Source organism: Plecotus auritus (assembly GCF_963455305.1).
Source record: "Plecotus auritus genome assembly, chromosome: 6".
In the NCBI taxonomy this organism is placed as follows: Eukaryota; Metazoa; Chordata; class Mammalia; order Chiroptera; family Vespertilionidae; genus Plecotus; species Plecotus auritus.
This window is the reverse complement of record NC_137773.1, coordinates 82,268,502-82,291,608: the sequence shown is the minus strand read 5'-3', so window position 1 is coordinate 82,291,608 and position 23,107 is coordinate 82,268,502. Positions and strand designations below refer to the sequence as shown.

The following is a 23,107-nucleotide window of genomic DNA, read 5'->3' as shown; positions in this document are numbered from 1 at the left end:
CTACTCTCATTTATTTGTTTGCTTGGGTGACTATTTCCTCCCCCCACCATCAGACTATAGGCTGCATGATGGCAGAGGCCATGTCTGTTATGGTCCCCACCCGTGGCCCCAGAGAGCTCCTTCCTGGGCCCAGGAAGACAAAAGAGGGGTACAAGTTAGTCATGTCCCCCCGCAGGGCAGCAACTTCCACCGAGGCTGGGGGATGTCTTGGGAATCTTCTGCTCTGCTCCTCCCCACTTGTCAGAGCAAAGGGCTGGGGAGTTGGGGGAGGACTTGTCTCTGTCACCCAGTGAAACCCCAATCTCTGGCTGCACCCTTCCCAGACAGCACTCACTCCTCCCCACAGGGAAACAGAGGTTCAGAGACAGCCACCAAGTTGCCCAAAGGCAGAGCTGGGACTCGAACTCAGGCTCCTGAGAAGGGCTCCACCTCTCTGCACCTCCACTTCTTATCTGTAATACATGGCACTGATGGGACCTGCCTCAGGGGCTGGAGATGAGCCAACACTTGAAAAGACTGAGAATGGTTCCTGCACCTGGTGAGCACTCAGCAAACACCTGCTGCAGCGCCTGGTGTCATAACCACTTGCAATTCTAACTTCATCATGTGTAAGTGAGCTTTACCTTTACGGGAGGGAAACCAGAAATGGCAAGTGGCATCCTTTTGTGCCAGGAGGAGGGGAAGGAACTTCTTATTTATTTATTTATTTATTTATTTATTTATTTATTTATTTATTTATTTTTATTAAGGTATTATATGTGTACATATCTTATCATTGACCCCCCCCGACCCCACTCCCATACATGCCCTCACCCCCCAATGTTTTGCATCCATTGGTTACTCTTATATGCATGCATATAAGTCCTTCAGTTGATCTCTTATTTCCCCCACCTCTCCCTAACCTTCCCGCTGTAATTTGACAGTCTGGAACTTCTTACCCCAATGCCCTGGCTTTGCTCCCACCTGGTGGCAGCATACTCGTGCGATGCCCCAAACACTCTTCTAACTACTTTCCATCTCCAATTGCACAACCAACAAATACCCAGACACATTCTACAAAACAGAAGGTTTTTATTCTGTCAGATGCTGCATAATGCAGCAGGATGGGCCTGGCCAGGGGCAGGTGAGGTGGGATGACTGGGGCAGCCCTTTCTAGTGGCTCCTACTTGCAGGGTCCCTGGGGTGGAGACGAGGGTGGTCATCGTGTTTTCGGATGATGGAGTTGATCCAGTTTGCATACTGCGCCACAGGGGCAAAGGCATCTGGGTAGAAGCCGGAGCCGCAGCTTCCTCTGATGAAGGAGTCGATCCCGTGGATCAGCCCGTTGCAGACCAGGGGCCCGCCGGAGTCCCCCTGTGCGGAGCCAGGTGAGATTAGGAGGCTAGGCTTCCAGGGCCCCCCACCTGCCTCCCTTCAGGGTAGGGAAGTCCTCCTGGCATCTGGCTTGCAGTCCTGGTTGCTGTGGCCCAGGCAGGAGTGGGGTGGGAGCGGAGAGGGGGGTTGCAGGTACTCACAAAGCAGATGCCGGCGCGACGGCGTGGCACCAGTGTGCACACGTTTGTGGGGCGGCAGAGGGATGTTACCACGGTCACGTTGAGCTGCTGTAGGACTCTGGGTGGTGGCCGGTTTGTGCCCAGCCGACCCCATCCCATGGCCAGGCAGCGTACCCCATTGCCCACACCTTGGCCCTGCTCAGGCAGCCTGGCCACCTGCACATTGGCGTTGATGGTGGCTGACCCGTTGAGCTGCAGTGGGCAGGACAGAGCATCAGAGTCATGAGGCAGTGGGTGCCGACGCTCCCCTTCCCAGGCCTGTTTCCCCTCAGAGGCCCTATGATAGTTCTGAGATTTTATGGAGTAGAATGGCCACCCTGCAAGATGCTCCCCACCCTGAGTGTAAGTTTCCCCATTTGTGAAGTAGAAGCAACCACAGTGGCTCAGGGTGAACTTGAACATGTCTTGAGTGCAGTGAACAGTAGGTACCAAACTATGGGCCACACCAATGACAACAAAACCCTTGTTCTGGAACATGGCAGAGAGTAATCACAGCTCTGCAAGCAGTGGGGGAGGGACAGTTTCTCCCTCCAGCCTCCCACCAGTCTGAATGTGGGGAATTCTGCCCCATTTCACAAAGACGGGGACTGTCCCCGCCCTCGGCCACAGGGCACAAATAATCACAACAGTCTGCTGATGGACAACTGTCAGAGCACTCTGCATCCTCTTGTTCGCGCTCAACAACCCTCCAGGTGGGGCTTATTTCCCAGGTTACACAGGTGGAGACTGAGGCACAGGGATGACCTACCCAGTTAGAGCCAGGTGTGACCCCCCGACTATAGCCCCCTCTCTGCCCTCCCCACGCCTCAGGCCCCAGGCCTTTACGCCTGCTTGGGCATCCCTGCCCTACCCCGGGCATCCCTCTCCTGCCCAGCCGGCCTCCCACCTGCAGAAGAACGATGTCGTTCACCAGCCTCTGAGCATCGAAGCCGTTTTCAAAGACGCGCTGGATGCTGAACAGCTGCCGAGTGGGCTCAGGCTGTCCCAGGTCATGTGCCCCCAGCACCACCTGCACTGCCCCGAAGTTTCTGCAGCAAAGTGAGTGCAGGAGGTGATTTGATGTAGATCTTGGGTTTGGGGGTGGGAGAAAGACCCCAGAGCTCAGCCGAGCCCAGGCCCATGCCCACGGGATGCCTCACCACCCAGAGCAGATCCTTAGGTTCCTTGGCTGAATGCCCCCCACGTAGGCCTGGTGAAGAAGATGCATTAATGGGGGCGCCCTGGAGGAGCCCAGACCCTGGTCTCACGCCCCACCCCCTCCACCCCCACTCCACTTGGACAGATGTGGAAATGGAGGGAAGAGGGAAGGTATGCTCAGGAGTCACTCACATGCCATTCACACAGTGTGCAGCCGACATGACAAAGTCCGGGGCCACCAGGGTACCACCACAGAAGTGGCTTCCACGCTGCTGCAGGGACACCATGAAGGGCCATGCATGGGGCCGGGCCTGCCGGCCACCCACGATCTCGGAGGCCAGCACGGGGCCTGGAGACATTCAGGGGTGGGGTGGTGAGTGTCGTGGAGAAGCCCACCCCACTGGGCCAGTTAGCCCTTGAACTCCCACAAGAACCTCTGGGTCAGGACTCTTCATATGCTTGTTGCCAGATGAGGAAACTGAGGTACAGAGAGGACAGCGGGGCCTGCCACCGCCTCCTGCCAGGGCACAGCTAGATCTGAGCTTAATTTGGCTTTGGAGTCCCCAGAGCGTGCCCACTGACCCGCCCCCACTGGTTCACTGGGCCCCTCACCACTCTGAACCTCAGTCTCCTCCTCTGGAAATGGGTCTCCTCATCCCAGCCACTCCTTCCCGTGAGGAGAAGGGGACCACTTAAGTCAATGGCGTAAGTCGAGAAGCAGGAATGGATGCCCAGGGACAGATGGATGGACAGACATGTGGCTCCACTCACCACCCAGCAGCATGGTCAGCAGGATGGAGGCCAGGGCAGGGCCAGAGGATCTGCAGCTTTGGGTCATGGTTGAGCGGGGGCTCCAGTGTCTCTGTCCCCTGCACCCACCTGGCCCTCTTATAGCCCAAAGCCCGGGGGCCGTTGCATTGCCCCACGGCAGGGCCAGGTGTCCCCACTTCCTTTCTCCACCCCCAGAATGGATGAGGGTGATGATGAGAAGAACAGGGGTGATGGGTGTAAGGGGCTTGGGTTGGCTCCAGATAAAATTCAGGACACAAATTTGAAAGTCAGATTTAATTTTTTTTTCTTTTTAACTAAATGTATGTGGGTGAAATTGCTTAATAAATTATATAAGTTTCAAGCGTACAGTTCTGATACATCATCTGTATGTTACATTGTGTGCCCACCACCCAAAGTCAAATCTCCTGTCACCATATATTTGACCCCCTTTACCCTTTGCTTCCCCCAAGCCCCCTTGCCCCTGGTGACCACCATACTGATGTCTGTGTCTGTGAGTGGTTTTTAAAAACAATTTACTTAATATAACTATGTTCCAAATATTGTACTTATCTAGAAAGCTAGTCATTATTTATCTGACATTCAAACGTAACTGGGTGTCCTGTATTTTTGTTAAATCTGGCAACCCTAGGCCAAAGAGTGTCGGCTGCCCCCCATGCCTTGGTCTATCCAGAGCACTATAATAATGCCAGTGCACCCAGCTGGGTCCTGACATTTCACAGGGCGATGGGGGGCTGCTAGGTTCCCATGTGAGATGAGGAAGCTGATGCACAGCGAGGCCTCCCCCATGAGTTCTTACCCAGTGACATGGTGAGCAATCTGGGGTTTGAACTCAGGCCCCCACAATTCGCAGCTGGATGATGATTTGTTGCCCACCTCCCTGAGTCTTGGGTCTCCCTCTCCTGGCCTGGCCTTCCGACCTCCCTTTGGCTATTGCTCACAATGGGGAACTCATTCCCATCCGGGGCGCTGTTAGCCTCTGGTCACCAGCAGAGGTTCTGGGGAAGAACCCCCTCTGCCCCCCTTACCCCCCATCTCCCGAGGTTTCACAGAACCCCTCTCCAGCCTGGGAAAGGGGGCTGGACCATGGATGTCCATTGAAGCTTGAGAGCTTCTGTCTGGGGGTGTGGAAGAACTCAGGCCAAACAGTGGTGAAGGGGCCCCTAGGGCCCAGCCCCCACCCCCGGCCCTGTTCCTCTTCCCACCTCCCCCAGAATGCTCCAGCTGCAACGGCTGTAGCCAAGGCTGTCGCAAGAAGCAACGTTCTCCTGACCAGGAGCAGGGTTCATGGGAGGGAACCAACGGATCCATCGCAGGAACAAGTGGGTGGGGACATGGAGGACACCCGGAGTCAGGGCTGGAGTCCTGTTTGTCCCTGGGCCTCCCACTCCATTTGTGGCCACAGGCAAACGAACCCCCATATCTCATCATTGAGGATGATGGCCCTGCTTTCCCAGAGCCTGGCACATAGCAGGCGCTCAGTGCTCACCCTCATCCCTCCCTTCATCAGATACATGTCACCTGCTCTCCTACCTGCTTGGCAGGGTCCCCACCCCATTGTGTTAAATTTACCACAGAGCACTTAGTAAGCACCTACTGTATACACAGCCCTGTTTCCAGTCCAGGGATGAGGGAGAGTGGAGGAAGCCAGGTCTTAGGGGAGAGGGGTGCTGTGGCTCAGACAGGGAGACCCCATTTAATCAAAGCTGCATTTATTGAGCATCACCTGTATACTATGTACACACATCTCATAGTGGTCAACCTATCGACTCTGGGTTCCTATCCTGGCGTGGCCACTTGCCTTCTACATAACTTCAGGACACCGACTTAACCTGTCTGTGCCCCAGTTTCCTTGTCTGTAAAAGGGAAGTTATAATAATAGACTCCATTGTATAGAATTATCCCAAGGCTGAAGTGAATGAACATTTGTAAAGTTCTTAGATAAGAAAGTGATGTCCTGGAGGACCTATTAACCATTAACCACCTCCAGGAGGGTAGGGTGGGCATAGGCTGGGAGGCAAACTGCTAGGCTTCTCGTTTGCAATCAGAGTCGTGGTGACACTGGCCACACCTGTGTAATGAGTAACGTGTTTTCCAAATAAGGCACGTGCACTTTATAGACCCAAGTTACACTGCAGGGAGAAAACAATGATTCGAGTATCTTTCCCCACCGCTGGAGACTGGGGACCTCTGGGCTGTAGGGACTGGCACCACTGGTCTGGGGCCCCTAGCAGCATAGACACACACACCCCTGGGGCTTCTGGGGGAACCCCTTGCTCCCTGAGGCCTCCCAATTTGCATGTGCTGATCATCCTGCTTGTTATTCTCATGGGTTCGTCATTTCCTGAATCTACCCCAGGATCCCCAACCCCCTGATCCTCAACTCCCAGTACTGGGTTTGATCTTTGCTGTGCAGAGCTTCCCTGAACAATCTTTCACACACAAGCCCACAAAAACTAGCAAACGTCTCTTGCTGGATTTTTGTGGGTCTTTCTGTTCCCGACATTCCCTCTAGCAAACCTCTTTTACCCCCAACACTGTGGGGTTTTTATAGAAACCACTTCCCTGCCTTGAGCCCCTGAGAAGTACAGGAAACCCCCAGCACCCCCCTGCCACTCATCAGGGTGCATTTCCCAGGATTCAGCTCTGTCCCCTGTCGTAGTACATATTGGCTCCTGGTGCTGCTGCTATAGCCCAGCCCTAGAACCTACCCTGGGGTAAGGTGTGACAGAGTTGCTAAAGGGGGCAGGCCCAGGCGTTCTCACTCTTGCTTGCATTTGTATGCTGACACCAGGTGGTGGTAGAAGGAATCAATAAGAGAAGAGCTTCCTTCCAGTTCCCGTATGTCCTGTGAGCAGGTTGGCCCTCTCTCAGCCTCATTCCCATGGCTACTCAGTGCCTACCGGCCAATGAGCTCTACCTCTTCCTGGCCTAAGGGCTCTTCTCTAGCCCCCCGCCCCGCCCCCATTCATGTCTTTGGCCCAGCATGCTCCAGCCCCACCACATGCCTGAACTCTCCTTCCCCAGCCCCTTGACCGGCTCCATTCCGGCCTCGCCGAACCCTTCTTTTTCCTCTGCCCTCGATGAGCCTCCCCCGGGGGGCTCTTCCCTTCATGCTCCTGCTCAGGCACAGCTGCCTTCTCCAGGAAGCCTCCCTAATAGCCATTCTGCCGGCCCCTGGCTGAGTCAGGAGGCCCACAGGCCTGGCACTCCATGCTATTATTATTATTTTTTAAATACATTTTTATTGATTTCAGAGAGGAAGGGAGAGGGAGCGAGACATAGAAACATCAATGATGAGAGAGAATCATTAATCGGCTGCCTCCTGCGCGCCCCCTACTGGAGACTGAGCCCGCAACCTGGGCATGTGTCCTGACCAGGAATTGAACCAGGTCCTCATGGTTCATAGATTGACGCTCAACCACTGAGCCACGTCGGCTGGGCCGCACTCGTGTTATGACAGCCTGGTCCTCCAGCAGCCCCTGAGCTGGAGACACAGAGAGGACACGATGCCCCCATCCCTGAGGGTGAGGATGGGGCTCTTGGTCCGTTCTGGGAAATGTCTGCAGTGGCTCCCTTTTCCAGACAAGGAAACGGAGACACAGACATGGGCATCGACTTGCCCAGGGCCACACTGGTGGGGCTGGATTAGAACCCACGTCTATGGGCACTGGGGGAGTGGGACCTACTGTGACCTGGGCCCTACACTGGCTTCTAGGCTGCTGCTCCAAACCCCCATCCAAAGTCTGGGGTCTGGAGATTTGGGTGCTGGGTGCCCTTGGCCACTCTCCCCATATGGGAAGGACAGACAGGAGCCAAAGGAGGGTTTCAATTTTTTATTGACGTCACCGTGAGGCTGGGCGCCGGCTCCCTTCCCCCGATGAGGGCTTGTTCTCTGGCCTCAGCCCGTGGGGGCGTCTGGGGGAAGGGGCTCAGGGGCTGCCCTCACCGCCCACACTTCTCAGCACAGACTGAATCCAGTCCACATAGAGGGCAACTCGCGCGAAGAAGTCAGGGTACTGGCGGTTGGCACACTCGCGAATCAGGAAGGAGTCCACGGCCTGGAGGATGCCGTCGCAGATCAAGGGGCCGCCAGAGTCCCCCTGGGAAGGTGGGGACAGGCTGGTCAGTCACCCAGGACGTGGCTACGTCAGGTGAAGGGTAGCTGGTGGCAGCCTAATGCCATTAGTGGTAACATGTTTCCCGTGCGGAATGCTCGTTAAGGCATGTGGACGACATGGGGAGAGGAGGCCACTCAGGAGGACAGTGGGTACTTATTGCCCCTGCTATAGACCTGGACCCCTGGAGTGAGCTGGGCTGGTCGGAGAGGGGGCCCCGGAGTGGGAGAATCCCTAGACCCACCAAGGCCTCCGGGTACGACATGAGCACCCCTGTGTGCCTGTGGGAGCCGAGGCTGTTCCCCATCACTTGCTGAACCCTCATAGTGGGTGCGCCCCTCTTCCCGACAGGAGACCAAGGCACAGCCTGCAGCTGCTCAGTGAGGAGGAGGTGGATTTGAATGGCTGCCACCCCCCACGCTCCCCCCTGTGGGCAGTTCCTGGAGCCCTCTCTGCCACCCAAAGCGGCCCAGGGCCCTGGGAGCCGGGCAGGTACGTACAAAGCAGATGCCAGCTTTGCGCCGGGGAACAAAGGTGCACACATTCTCTGGCCGACACAGGAAGGTGACCACGGTGACATTCAGCTCCTGGAGGACGTGGGGCAGTGGTTCCATGGTGCCCAGGCGGCCCCAGCCCATGGCCAGGCACTGGGTGCCGTGGGGCAGCTGCTGGTCCTGCTCCGGGAGCTGCGCCACTGTGACCTGGGCGGTGAGGTTGGCAGGGCGGTCCAGCTGGGGCAGAGTGAGAGTAGGTGGGCAGTGAGATCCTGTCTCCGGGCCCCATAGCCGCCCCCTTCTCACAGTCACTCACGTCCTGACCACCCCAAAGTCCCTCCGCTGGGCCCCCTCCCACTCACTCTCAGGTTCTATCTCAGGGGTCACCTCCTCAAAGGAGCCTGTTCTGATTGATCCTCCAAGCCCCCCCCCGGGCTGTTTTACATTCTCTGACACCATGGGCCTCCCTTTTGTAGCATTTGTCACTGTGGCATTCATCCACTCACAAAGCACTTAGTGAGTGCCAACTCTGTGCTTGGTCCTCCACTAAACCTCGGGGAGCTGACCTTTCAGGGAGTCGGAGAGGCCAGGAGAATGACAGATGCATTGTCAAGGGAAACGGCGAGATGGGGAACCGTAAATCCGGAGAGGGGTGTCTGTCTTTCCACTAGGGTGAGGGCATCTCTCGCCGAGAAGGTGAGGTTGGCGCTGGGGTTGGGGGTGAGGATGTTGGGTGGATGGGTGCCGGGCAAGGGGCATGGCCAGGTCAAAGGCAGGTGGGGCAGCCATTTGTGGGACTATTGTCTGAATGGCCCTCTCCTTACCAGGCCTACTATGTACCAGGCTATGTCCCAGCACCGGCAGGGGCCTGGCATACAATAGGTGCTCAATACATGTTTGCTAAAGGTGAATGAAGGGGTAATCACCGGGCCTGTGGGCTCCGCCCACCCACCTGCAGTAGGAGAATGTCATTGCTCTTCCGCTCTGGGTCATAGTTGTTGGAAAACAGGCGAATGACAGAGAACTGCTGTTGGCTGGGCTCAGCGTTCTGCAGGTTGTGGGCCCCGAGCACCACCTTCACCAGGGCCATGGGTCTGAGGGGTCAGGGTGCTTATTGTTTGCCCGCCCCCCCGCAACCCAGCCATTTCCTTACCGCATGGGCACCCTGAGCACCAGACGGAGCTCCCTCAGTTACAGCCTCCCTCAGACCCAGGCAGGGCCACCGCCCCCATCAGACCCAGAGCAAGACCTTGCCTCCCCTCCTCAGACCCAGGGCAGGGCTGGGCCTCCCCATGAGACCCAGGGCAGGTCCACTGGGCACTCACATGTTCTGCAGGCAGTGAGCAGCGGTCAGCACGAAACTCGGGTGGATCAAGGTGCCTCCACAGAAGTGGTCACTCAACATCTGCAGTGACGCCATGTAGGGCCGCGAGTGGGGCTGAGCTGCCCGCCCGCCCACAATCTCTGAAGCCCATGCTGCACCTGAGAACGAGGAGCATCAGCGGCTGTCACTCTCCCTGCTGCGTCCATCCCCACCCACCTCCCTGGGAGGGAAGCACTGGGCAGACACCGAGTCCAATGTCCCAGAGCTCCCCCCGCCCCTTGAGGCATTCATCCCAGGCAGCAAATGGGTCCTGCCCTGGTCCTGCTTCAGCCTCCCCATCTGTGCGGAGAGGGTGCTGGGCTGGCTGTTGTGGGTGGATATTCCCCAGAATCAGCAAGGCCTGGGCAGATGGACGAACGAACATGTGGTCCCACTCACCGCCCAGCAGCATGGCCAGCAAGACAAGGGCAAGGGCAGGGTGGGAGGGTCGGTGGCTCTGGGTCATGGTCGGGTGGGGGCTCCCTTGCCTCCCCAACCCCTCTTATAGCCTGAGACCCGGAGGCCGTTGGGGTTGCCCCACACCTGGACTGGGTGTCCTTACTTCCTCCTTTCAACTTGGGGCCACAGGGAGTTGGGGGTCAAACCACACTCCAGGAGGACAGGGAGCATTGGGCTCAGGGTTCCAACTCCCCTGCGAGTATGAGAAACTATCTCCTGCCCACCCCATGCCTGGGTCACACAGACAAGGGCCCGCAGGGCACAGGCTCAGAGGGGCACACACCGCTATCCGTGCCTCCCCTGCAGGACCCCTTTGGCCTGAGAGGACTGTGGCCAGCATGTCCAGGTGCTGGTGTGAGCCCCACTCCTGGGACAGGAAGGACAGGAAACAGTGGTGGGGCCACAGAGCCATGTGCCCTCCTGGGACCCAGAAGGGTTCACTGTTCCCTTGAAGGCAGAGTTCTTACCCAGGTGATTGTTGCCCCAGGGGACACTGCCTGGGGCAGTGATTGTGATTGTCAGGAAGGACTGACTGGGGATGCTCCTGGTATCGAGTATGTGGGGCCAGGGACCATTCTCAACCCCCCACGATGCCCAGGACAGCTCCCCAGGGGTGATCTGCACACGTGCGCGCGCGCGCACACACACACACACCCCAGTGTAAATAGTGGAGAAACCCTAGTTAATTATTTGGGGACATTTTGATTTCACTCCCTGCTCACAGTAGACACCAGAATAAATCATGATGTTCAGACGATATAAACCAGGGTGACCCTAGCATCTGTGAGTCACATCCCCCTCCTTCCCACTCAGGCTGTATATTTACATGTGGGCAACCTCCCAGGACCTCAGTGGTCAGATGGTTACTAAACGCAGAGTCTCCTGGGGTCCGCGGGACCCCCTGACCCAGGGGTTAAAGGAACAAGGCGCTGGCATTTGCTATAATGTGGATGAACCCTGAAAACACGTGCTCGTGAGAGAAGCCAGACACAAAAGGACAAACACTGTGCGATTCCGTTTATGTGAAATGTCCAGAACACGCAGATCCAGTGACAGGAAGTGGGTTGGTGGTTGCCAGGGGCTGGGGGAGGGAGATGGGGAGTGACTGCTGATGGGGAGGGGAGAGTTCTTTTCCGAGTGATGGAATGTTCTGGAAGTAGATAGAGGTGGTGGTTACACAATATTGTGAATGCATCAAATATCACTGAATTGTTAAATGGGTGAGTCGTATGGTTTATAAAGTATATTTCAATAAAGCTTTAACAACAACAAAATGAAACATACACACAAACCCTGCTAGATAACTCACCCACCACGGGGGAGCCTCCCTGGAGGGTCTCGGGGTGCTCCTCTCGAAGCGCTCTGTTCCAGGTGCACACTCACCAAGGCTTGGGGGACAGGCAGGGGCGCGCAGGGGTGGGGGCTGCCTGGAGGCCCAGGGGATGGGGTGTGGGAAAGCTCCCAGCTGGGGGCTGTGGAGAGCCTGGGGGGCAGTGCAATAGGAATGACCCCCCTGGCAGGTGGTCCCGCTGGCAGGTGGAGGGGAAGTGGGGGCTGGAAGCTGTTGCCCCGCCCCTTTCCATTCCAACCGTGGGTGGCATAACAGGCAACTGCTGCTGGAGGCACCGGGTCTGTTGCGTCACCAGGACCCGAGGGAAAGAGAGGGAGCAGGAGGTCCAGCCTGTAGCCTCTCTGTCTCCGTCTCTCTTTCCTCTCCTCTCCTTCAAAAAAGAAAAATATGATTTTCTTGAGTGTGTCAGTGTGGGGGGCTGTAAGTTGGGGGACAATATGCTCTTGGGCCCCAATAGCCCTTGGACCTCAGTTTCCCCATCTGAACAATGAGCAGGCAGTGGCTTGACCTCCCTAAGCTCTGGCCAGGGCCCCTGGGAGGATCTAGGTTCCTGAGCCATTGACAGTCCCCTCTGAGCCTCAGCCTCCCCCTTTGTGAAGGTGGGTATCCGGCAACACAAATAACTAACCTTGGTGGTAGCCAGTTTGGGTGAGCGTCGGGGGCTCTGGGGGCAATGGGCGGCTTTGGGGCACCTACACGGGGCAGGGGGCTGTGGAGTCCCACAGACCCTCACACCAGGTAGCGGGGCAGAGCTCTAGCCCCCTTTCTACTGGCCAAGGATTCAAAGCCTTTGTGGGCTCTGGCACACACCGCCCACTACAAACCTGGAACCCCGGCGATTAGTGGCCCATTCCATGATTGAGGGGCTGCCTCAGATCAGCAACACTAACGCTCACCTAAACGCGGTATGACACCCAAATCATGGGCCCCCTGTAGCCCAAACAGGTGTACTGCTCTTCTTTAACTATCCAGCCCTGGTCTGGTGCGTGCGGGAAGCAACCAATTGATGTGTCTCTCACATCGATGTTTCTCTCTGTCTTCCTTCCTCCTTTCCACTCTCAATGGAAAAATATCCTAGGGTGAGGATTAACCAAATAATAATAATAATAATAATAAATCAATTAATTAAAATACATGTAAAAAGTTCCCCCGGGGAGATTGGAAAGTCTCCTTGCATCCTTGGCCCCTCCACCCACAAGTAAACTGACTGATTCTCTTGGCTTCTCGATGCTCTGACCAACAGATGAGAATGTGCCATTTACACATGTGCACACACTGTTCTGCCCTTGGGTTGTCCAGGTCTCCACTGTCCCATGAAGACCCCTTAGGCCGGTGAATGAGGAGCCTCCACCTTTTACACAGCTGCGTCAAATTCCCCAGGCGAGTGAACCAGACTCTGCATTTGTATCCTCCTCCTGAGGACACTGTGTTGTTTTCAGTCTCTTTTCCTTGTAGACATGTGGCAGGAACTGTGTGCCCTCATCATCCGAACGATGCAAAGGGACAGGTGGGGCAAACCACCACCACCACCCCCTGGTGAGTGGCGCTGCTGGCTCTGAGGCCCCAGATCCACCTCTGGTGGGTGTGTCCCAGTTACCCGCCCACCTAGGCAGATGCCCACAGAGTTCTCAAACCCCAGGGCTTTTGCAAATCCCATAGATTGAAAAAAATGCGATCTTTGAGAAAGTTTGCTCATATTTCTAGTATAATGGATGAAGGTGAAGGTGTTTCTGTATCTTCAAGATTCTTTTGTTTCTTTGCTATGAACTGCTAACATCCTGAACCCATTTCTTTTACTACTGGGCTGTTGTTTCTTTCTTATTGATTTTATTTTATTTTATTTATTTTTTAAATATATTTTATTGATTCTTTACAGAGAGGAAGGGAGAGGGATAGAAAGTTAGAAACATCAATGAGAGAGAAACATCAGCTGCCTCCGGCACACTCCCCACCGGATATGTGTCCGCAACCAAGGTACATGCCCTTGACCGGAATGGAACCTGGGGCCCTTGAGTCTGCAGGCCAACGCTCTATCCACTGAGCCAAACCAGTTAGGGCTCTTATTGATTTTAGATGCTCTTCATGTCCTATCTAATAAAAGAGTAATATTCAAATTGACCATCACCCCAAGACACAAGATGGCCACCCCCATGTGGTCAAAGATGGCTGCCCCCATGTGGACACAAGATGGCCACCACAAGATGGCCAGCAGGGGAGGGCAGTTGTGGGCAATTAGGGGTGACCAGGCCAGCAGAGGAGGGCAGTTGGGGGCAACAAGGCTGGCAGAGGAGGGCAGTTGGGGCAGACCAGGCCCGCAGGGGAGGGCAGTTGGGGGGGACCCAGGACTGCAGGGGAGGGTAGTTAGGGGTAACCAGGCCAGCAGGGGAGGGCAGTTAAGGGTGACCAGGCCAGCAGGGGAGAGCAGTTGGGGGCAATTGGGCCGGCCTAGGAGCAGTTTGGCATCAATCAGGCTGGCAGGGTAGTGATTAGGGGGTGATCAGGCTGGCAGGCAGAATCAGTTAGGGGCAATCAGGCAGAGGCAGATGAGCAGTTGGGAGCCAGCAGTCCTGGATTGTGAGAGGGATGTCCAACTGCCCGTTTACGTCCGATCCCGGTGGGATCGGGCCTAAACGGGCGGTTGGACATCCCTCAAGGGGTCCCAGATTGGAGAGGGTGCAGGCTGGGCTGAGGGACAACCCCCCCCATGCACGAATTTTGTGCACCGGGCCTCTAGTATTAATCATAATTATATATTATTAAATATATACTTTTTTGTTATTAATCCTCACCTGAGGATATTTTTTTTCATTGATTTTTTAGAGAGTATGGAAGGGAGAAAGGGAGGGGGAGAGAGAAACATTTATGTGAGAGAGAGAGAGACTCATCAATTGGTTGCTGCCCGCACGCACCCCAACTGGGGCTCAGGATTGAGCCTGCAACCCAGGTATGAGCCCTTTACTGGGAATCAAACCCACGACCCTTCAGTGTGTGGGCCGATGCTCTAACCATTTAGCCACACTAGCCAGGGCTAAATATACACATTTTAAATATATATAGTGGTATGTAATAAATAATGATATGTTGTTTAAATTTTTATTTTAATAAGCTATATCATGTAATATATCATTCCATTTATTGTTTTCATATAATTGTATTTATTATTTAATAGCTATGTTTTAGGTCTTTCTGTATTAGGTACATTAGCCTCTGTGAGTCCGGTGACAGTCTTTGGCCAGTGTCTCGTGTGCCCCTTGACTTTGCTGCACAATATCTTTCAACCAAAATGAGAGGTGGGTAAGGTGCTCCGTCTCTGAGGTGGAGAATAGGACAGCCCCTGGTCTCAGGGCTGTGAGTGAATTCAGCGACTGCTGGCAAATGCTCATTACTGCTGCTCCCAGCCCCTGCCAACCTGGCAAAGCAGAGGTCAGGTGCAGAGAGAATGGGATGGCTTCTGTATTAGAGTCATAACTGCGCAGGCTGGGGTGGGAGTGGGGGACAGGCCTGGAGATGGGAGGTCACAGTCCCTGCCCCCCACCACGGGCTAAGCTCAGGGCCTCTCAGGCCAGTGTTAATCCAATGAGGGGGTTAGAACAGAATCGATCCAGTATCCAGTCTGTGTTGTTGTTTTTTTAAAATATATTTTTATTGATTTCAGAGAGGAAGGGAGAGAGGGAGAGGATCGTAGCCATTCTTGCTGATGCTCCTGATGGAGAATGTTTGCCTGGAACTCCCTCAATGCCTGAGGTCATAGGCACCCCCAGCACCACTGTGGCAATTCTGGGGTTCCTGGGAGTGGGTGGAAAGCAGGAGGGGAAGACACCAGGCTGGGGCAGTCCTGGGGGTTTGTGGAAAAGCTCCAACTCAACCTTCCACATCCACCCTGGGATCTGGGCACTGCCTGAGAGCAAGCTTGCAAGTAAGGTGGGTTACCAGCCCACTGCCCAGCAGCCCAGGAGCCAAAGAAAGGCCAGCCAGGATGGCCAGGTCTCCTTCCTTCACAGCTATATTCACCTCTGTTTCCGGATTCTCCTGAGCCTCTCTGGGACCCCCCCTTTCCCTCTCCAATCCCCTAACCCTTCCCTGAGCCTCCCCTCTTTTGCCAAACCCTCTCCCCTCTCATCTACCAGGCAACCCCCTATGAATCCTGAGGTACCTCCCTCCCTGAGAACCCTTCCCACTCTGAACCCCCCACCCGTGGCACCATCTGCATCCCGTAGTCCCCTCATCACTGGCTCTGGAAGCAGCTGCCTGCTGTCAACACAAAGCATGTGGTCCACTGCAGAAGTGCCAATTCTGATGCTGAATTGAGGCCAGGATCAGGAGCTCCAGTGACTTAGCCTTCCTGTCCCCCCACCCCGAGGATGTCCACAAGGGGGAGCTGAACCAAGGGTGGGGGCATATGCAGCTCCTTCGTCTCATCCCTACTCCTGGAGAGACAACCACCCCTGCTTCCCCACTCCTTCCCTAAAAAGAGAGGTGGCCTCAGGCCCTCTGCATCCCCCTTCTAGGACTGTTCAGGGCCTGAACAGTCCCTTGGCGGTGTGGTTTGAACCAAGTAATTTTCCCTCTCTGAGCCTTAAGGCCAGGGGAACAAGGAATGGGCTGCTGCTCCCTCCCATCTGGGCCCCTCCTTCTGCAGCTGGACCCCCAGCAGAGATGAGCACGCCTGGCATGGGATGGGCACACCTGCCTGGCATGGAAGTCTGAGTGCTGGCATGACAGGGCAGCTGGGGGTGGCTGGGGATGGGGCCACCCTCATACCTCGGGCCTCAGCATTGGCAGTACCCCCAGCACAGGGTCAGCCGCTCCTGGTGAAAAACAAGAAGTTGCCCAAGGCCTCCACTGCCAACTGCTCCTGGAAACTGCCTAGACTCTGCCAACTTGTTAGATAGGACAAGGGTCTCAAGGTCTGAGCCATTCTTACCAAATATTATTCTTACTAAGTATTAAAATGTAGCACAGTATTTTGCAGATCAGCTGTAAACAGAAACTTGACAGGAACCCAACCCCATAAGTATAGCCAACAGCAAAATAGAAATCAACATGTAATTGACCAAACAGTGTATATAAGCAATGGCTAAGCCTCCCTTTGGGGAGGCAGGGCTTTGGATATGAATCTTCTGTCTCTTTTACTTGCTGCAAGTAAATAAAACTACTTTATGACAGCCACCTCTTGATATATATATAGCCCTGAGCACAAATCCGTGTGCCAGCAGCTCTCTGCGGGGCCTGGCCACTCCGCGCCTGCTGCCCAGAGGCTCTCTGCAGCCCAGAGGCCCATCCACGGCCCAGTGCGGAACGCTTGTCTCGTCGCCGGGGCGACAAAGCAAGCATTCTGCCAGGCCGCTCACGCTGCCTGCTCTCAGAGGCCACCCCCCCAGGACTGGGGGACTCCGGCGGGGCTGAGAGGACTGGGCGCCGCCATCTTGTGGCTATGGGCGCCACCATATTTGTGATGGGGTGATGGTTAATTTGCATATTACCCTTTTATTATATAGGATATATATATATATATATATATATATATATATATATATATATACTAGTCAATCATTGATTGACTGCTTTCTGCACGCCCTATACTAGGGAATCAAGCCAGCAACCCAGGCATGTGCCCTGACCAGGAATTGAACCAGCAACCTCTTGGTTCCTGGGTTGATGCTCAACTGATGAGCCACCCAGCCAGGCCAAGTCTCGTTTTTTAATAGAGCACCCCAAGTGGCAAACCCCTTGAGTTCGGTACCAAATTGGCAACTCCAGATGGGACCCTTCTAAAAGGATTTCCTCTTGGCCTTGTGTGGACACTTGGCCAAGTGGTCAGCAGCAGCAGTTCTCACCCAGGACTAATTTGCCTGCATCTCCCCTGGACGAAGCATCTGTTCCATAGGATACTCCCACTTGGTGCCCACTACACCGGCTGCCTGGTCTGCCTGGATAGCAAAGCCGAATGGACACCTGAATCTATTTCATTCAGCACTTCGAAAGGGATGCGGGGAGATCAGCTCCTGTGGTCACTATAATTGGTGTTTCTATTCCTGTTTTGGGTATAGGCTTGTCGAAAAGATAGTTTCGGTTGGTACGTGCTTGGTTTCTGGTTGGTTGGGCAGGAACTTATCTCTGGGACGCCAGATTCAAGGCCTGACCCGGGGCTAACTCTGGAGGGTTGAGGAACGCTGTGAGGCACCCAAGACATCCTTGGGTGGCAATCTCTGGTCTGGTTGTCTGGCTGTTTGTCCTGCAGGAGTGAGATTTTGTTCTTTGTGTGCACATTGGTGTTTGCCTTGTTCACCTTATATGTAAATGTGTCGGCTGTGGGAAACTCAAATTTGATCCCCCAATGCAGCCTCTTGGGGTGCATTCTTCAGCATTGGATAAAAAGAGCTTGGTTTATTTGACTTAAATAAATTAAGTGCTTAAAATACATGAAGAAATAGAACACATGGACTAATGGAGGGAAACTGCCTGTCCTGTTTAAGGCAGCCTTGCTCAAGGCTGGGATTCTATTTTGGATTTAGGAGGCATGATTTTCTAAGTGCAGTTTTTTTGTTTATTTGAGTTTTAACATTTACTGACCACATATGCCAGTAAGCTTCTCTCCAGCCACTCCTGCGCTGCTTCCATCCAAGGAGTTCACTTTCTGGAGCTCCTGCAGCCAGGGTGGAACTAGGTGGGAAATGGGAATGGCACCCCAGCAGTTCCCTGAACAACCTTGAGGTTCTCATCAGACCAGGTCGTACCTCCTTCGCTGAGGAGGGCAAGCAAGTAAGCTCCTGGTTCCCAGTGGGGGTGATCTGGGACAAGCAAGAGTGGCAAAGGTTTGGCTGTGGGACTCAGAGGCCAATCTATGGCTCATGATGTAAAGATATATGCTTGGGGTTATATGGGAAGAATTACTGGTTTTATCTATGAGCTGTTTGAATAAGACTCCCAATTGATGTATCTGTCTGCCTCTCTCTCTTTCCCCCTTCATCTGTGAAATCAATTAAAAAAAGAAAAGACTCCCCCTACTTTTCTTCCTCTGAAGGATAAGGGGAAAATTACATGTCACATCTCTTCAAGAGTCTCATTGATATAAAGAGATGTTCACCCGGCCGGTGTGGCTCAGTGGATTCGGCATCGTCCCATGCACCAGCAGGTCACGGTACAATTCCCGGTCAGCGCATACCCAGGTTGTGGTTTGATCCCTAGTTGCGGTGCATACGGGAGGCAACCGATCAATGTTTCTCTCTCACATTGAAGTTTCTCTCTCTCTCCCTTCCTCTCTGAAAAATCAGTAAAAACATATTTTTTTAAAAAAGGAATTGACATTAAAAGAAAAAAGTAGCTTGAGTCAGTTTTAATGGACTTGCAACATGAAGCGAGTAGAATCAACCACATGTATGTATTTTGAGTCACAAAAGCCAAAAGGGTGGGTTCTCTAGCCACGTGGTATGGGAGGAGGTGGAAATGACACAAGAAAATGAATTGCTTTTAGGAAGACTTTAGAATGGTCTTAAGAAGTAATTTTTGCACCTGGATGGTGTGGTTCAATGGTTGAACGTCAACTTATGAACCAGGACGTCACAGTTCGATTCTCGGTCAGGGCACATGCCCCGGTTGTGGGCTCGATCCCTAGTGGTGGGCATGTAGGTGGGGATTCTCTCCATCTCCCTTCCTCCCTCTCTAAAATCAATGAAAAACAAAACATTAAAAAAAAAGAAGAAGAAGAAGAAGTAACTCCCCAGCTGGCGTGGCTCAGTGGTTGAGCATTGCCTGTGAATCAGGAGGTTGAGGTTTGATTCCCGGTCAGGGCATATGCCTGGGTTGTGGGCTCAATCCCCAGTGTGGAGCGTGCAAGGGGCAGCCAAGCAATGATTCTCTCTCCTCATTGATGTTTCTCTCTCTCTCTCTCCCTCTCCCTTGCTTTCTGAAATCAATAAAAATATATAGGAAGGAAGGAAGGAAGGAAGGAAGGAAGGAAGGAAGGAAGGAAGGAAGGAAGGAAGGAAAGAAGGAAGGAACTTATTTCCTGAATTTACTTATTCACTTGCATGGTTTTGAGATCACTGACTCTGGGCAGGTGCACAATTATGCATTCCCTGTGTCAGAGCCCATTCAAGGCCAGGAGACTCTTAAGACCTCGGCTTCTTTTCTGAGCAGCAGCCCCTTAACTCGCCCCACCCTCTCTCTTCTAAAGTGTGGGGTGGCTGGGGGTGGGACAGACCAAGATGAGAGAGCTCAATCTCTGCATCCACAGGCAGGATGAGGTGCTTCCTAAGCTGTGAGCCTTCCTTGGGGAGTGGCCCCCCACTCAGCCTGGGCACAGGCCCCTGTGGCTTTGGGAGTCTCTGACTGGCAGTGGAGTGGGCTGACCCAGGCACTTGCCCCAGGTGGCGCAGCCCAGTGTTTTGTCACGGCTAGAGGCAGCCATGGGAGTTTAGGAACAGAACACAGCCCTGCTAAGGTGTGATCTGGAAGGGAGTCAGACACAGGGAGGCCACACCACCCTGACCCTTCCTCTTGGCAGATTGGGTCTGAATTGTGGCGTGAGAGGCAAGCTCTTAAACCAGGCATCCTGGGCCTGTCCTGCCTCTCAGTCCCATTTGTCGGGAACACGAGAGCAAGCCCTGGGGAGGCCTTCTCAGTTCATCTTCTCTAATAGTCCAGACGGCAGAGGACTGCGAGGAGCCGGGATCTGTAACTGCAGTAGGAGACTCTGCTAATGTGGGCGTCTGCGGCCAGAGAGGAGGTGAGGGCGGCCGGTGCCTCCTGTGAGCAGCTCCTCATGGCATTGCCGACTCTCCTTACTTTCCCCCTGTTTCATTACAACCTGTTTCCACAGCTGTTTCTGCCTTCACTCTTAGTCTTGAGCTCCTAATGTTTCCAAACTGGGGACAAGGGGTGGAGGAGCCACAGTCCGTAAAAGATGGGAATTATGGGTTATATAGACCTCAGGTGGTCTGCTCATCTCAAGGCTCACCCCAGCACCTACGGGGCAGTAGGTTTGGGTGACAAAGAGGTAGCGAGTGACTGGTGCTTTCTCCCTGTATCCTGATTTTCAGAAGGGCTTTAAGTCTCTGAATTGCAGCTGTGTGCCTGGCTAACTAGGGGATGGTATCCAACAGGACGTCTGATTATGGAGGGCCTTGTGCTGTGTGGGCGTGAACAGCGTGGCCTCAAGTGTTTGACCTTACTTGCACATACACACACACGGGGTGGGGTCGGGGGCTTTTCTCTCGTGCACTATCTGATGCACAGCTGATTCAGAAGGCTGTGCCAGGACTTCCTCCCAAACTGTCACCCCTCCCCAGGCCAAGGTGCCTTATGAGATGCAGCTCTTCACTAGGCCACATAGCAAGCATCTCTGTGCTTGAAAAACCATGGGACATCAACTGGATATTGTGTACAGCTGTCATATCTGGTATCCCTACCCACTCTGGAACGCCTGTGCTTCATCCTGCCCAGATCCTACCTGTCCTCCAAAGTCTTGGGTAGACGACCTAGCTTGCGGACATCTTACTTAGGGAAGCTGTCACTCTGTTCCATCTGGCTCATTAGATCCCCACCAGAGTGTGAGTTTATAAGTGGCAGGATTTCGGTTTCCTTGATTTTTCCCTCTTACTTCTGCCTCACCTCTAATGGCTCATGTCTCCTGTTAGAGTAGTGCTGTCTCCATCCACTCCTCTTCTCAGGAATCTCAAAACCTAGGGGACCCCATGACTTTCTTAAGTCAGGCAGCCAGATAATTACCCTCCTCTAACTCAAAGACATACTTGGTCCATGTTCAGCAGAAAAGTTACAGAAGTATACCCTTGTCCCTATTCCCTCAAAAACGAGGGATATTGTTAGATAGGACAAGGGTCTCAAGGTCTAAGCCATTCTCACTAAACGCTATTCTTGGTAAATGTTAAAATATATAGCACAGTATTTTGTAGACCAGTTGTAAACAGGATAAACTTGACAGGAACCCAACCCATACGTGTAGCCAACTGCAAAGAAGAAATCAACATGTAATCGTCCAAACAGTGTATAAAAGCAATGGCTAAGCCTCCCTTTGGGGAGGCAGGGCTTTGGATAGGAATCCTCTGGCTCTTTTTCTTGCTGCAAGTAAATAAAACTACCATGTGGCAACCATGTCTCACTTTTTAATAGAGCACCCCAAGTGGTGAGCCCTTTGAGTTCTGTAGTAAACTGCCTGCCCTGTGCCTCAGTTTCCCTAACTATATAATGGGGATATGAACAGCCCCACCCTTCCGGTATGGCTGTGGTATCGAGTTAATACGAGCATGAGTCTCTGAGCAGCACCTAGCATGCTCAACCCTTCTTGCCTCTTCTGACCTCTCCGGTGGCTCTCTAATGCCCCAGACTCCAGTGCAGGCCCTCAGCTGGACAATGTGCCACCACAATCTGGTCTTGCCCCACCTTCACCACCAGGAATGGATGGGAAGAAGGACATGCCCCTCCCCCTCCCCAGATCCTGATATTCCCCTAGAGTCTATTATGTAGAGCCGATGGTCTTAGGCTCTACAGCAGCGGTTCTTAACCTGTGGGTCACGACCCACAGGTTGAGAACCACTAGCAGGGTCGCCTAAGACCATCGGAAAACACAGATATTTACATTATGATTCATAACAGTAGCAAAATTACAGTTATGAAGTAGCAACGAAAATAATTTTATGGTTGGGGGTCACCACAACATGAGGAACTGTATTAAAGGGTCGTGGCATTAGAAAGGTTGAGAACCACTGTTCTAGACTATCAAGCAGTCAAGAAGTTTCTCCAGCCCTAGCTGGTTTGGCTCAGTGGATAGAACGTCAGACTGTGGGCTGAAGGGTCCCAGGTTCAATTCTAGTCAAGTGTACATGCCTGGGTTACGGGCTTGATCCCCACTTGGGGGCATGCAGGGGGCAGCCAGTCAATGATTCTCCCTCATCATTGATGTTTCTATCTTATTCTCCCTCTCTCTCTCCCTTCCTCTCTGAAATCAATAAAAAAATATATATTTTAAAAAAAAGTTTCTCCAGGACCCCTCTTCATGCTCCTGACCCCCAGGAGTCACCCAAGAGTGATTGCCACATCTTTCCTTTCTCCTCCTGCCTCCCAAAGGCTGGCTGGCTGTAGTCACCTTTCAACACCAGTGCCACGTTGCCTCAATCAATGGCAGCCCAGCCTCTACCAGCCAGGAAAACTGAGTCCTGTCCACCACCAGGCCTGGTCTGCCCAACTTATTGGACAGCCTTGGCTCAGTGTGAGCGGCTGACCGGAAATAAAAACCAGTGGTGAGCTCAATAATGCAGCCCTCGTCCCCCCTACACTTAAGGACGGTGTTGACTGTCCAGGTCTGTCCCAGGTCCCAGGGGGCCCCCAGTGACTGTTTAGGGCCATGTATACAGTAGTTGCTCAAGAGATGGTGAATATATGAACTGAATAATATCCTGCCGCTTTGGGGCCTGGTGACTTTCGTCAGTGATTTTTAAGTTCCCTGGGCCTCAGTTGCCCCATTCGTAAATAAGGGCTCAGGGCTCAGTCAGTCAGTGCCCATCCTACAGGGCTGTGTGTGGTAAGGACGAAGTGACTACAAACAGTAAGAGCTGCCTAATTGTGAGTCAAAAAATTCACCGGGAGCCCTAGCCGGTTTTGCTCAGTGGATAGAGTGTGGGCCTGCAGACCGAAGGGTCCCGGGTTTGATTCCGGTCAAGGGCACATACCTCGGTTGCAGGCTCCTGCCTGGCCTGCCATTCGATGTGTTTCTCTCTCTCTTCCACTCGCTCTAAAAATCATTGGGTGAGGATTTCAAAATATATATATAATCAATGGAAACATTAAAAATTCACCGTGCCGAAGCCGGTTTGGCTCAGTGGATG

The 23,107-nt window shown here is 53.6% G+C and overlaps 2 protein-coding genes across 2 annotated transcripts; both read right to left on the bottom strand.

The window, feature by feature from the left end:
• Positions 1-746: 746 nt before the first annotated feature.
• Positions 747-3,581, bottom strand: ELANE (elastase, neutrophil expressed). The gene is made up of 5 exons (XM_080673200.1): positions 3,462-3,581; positions 2,883-3,039; positions 2,440-2,581; positions 1,515-1,745; positions 747-1,353 (listed from the first exon to the last, which is right to left on the bottom strand). The coding sequence occupies exons 1-5, from the start codon at positions 3,526-3,528 to the stop codon at positions 1,153-1,155; spliced, it is 798 nt and encodes a 265-aa protein (XP_080529326.1). The 5' UTR covers positions 3,529-3,581; the 3' UTR covers positions 747-1,152.
• Positions 3,582-7,300: 3,719 nt separating this feature from the next.
• On the bottom strand, positions 7,301-9,982 carry LOC308250496 (myeloblastin-like). The gene is made up of 5 exons (XM_080673201.1): positions 9,854-9,982; positions 9,417-9,573; positions 9,044-9,185; positions 8,098-8,328; positions 7,301-7,582 (listed from the first exon to the last, which is right to left on the bottom strand). The coding sequence occupies exons 1-5, from the start codon at positions 9,918-9,920 to the stop codon at positions 7,412-7,414; spliced, it is 768 nt and encodes a 255-aa protein (XP_080529327.1). The 5' UTR covers positions 9,921-9,982; the 3' UTR covers positions 7,301-7,411.
• Positions 9,983-23,107: the final 13,125 nt, after the last annotated feature.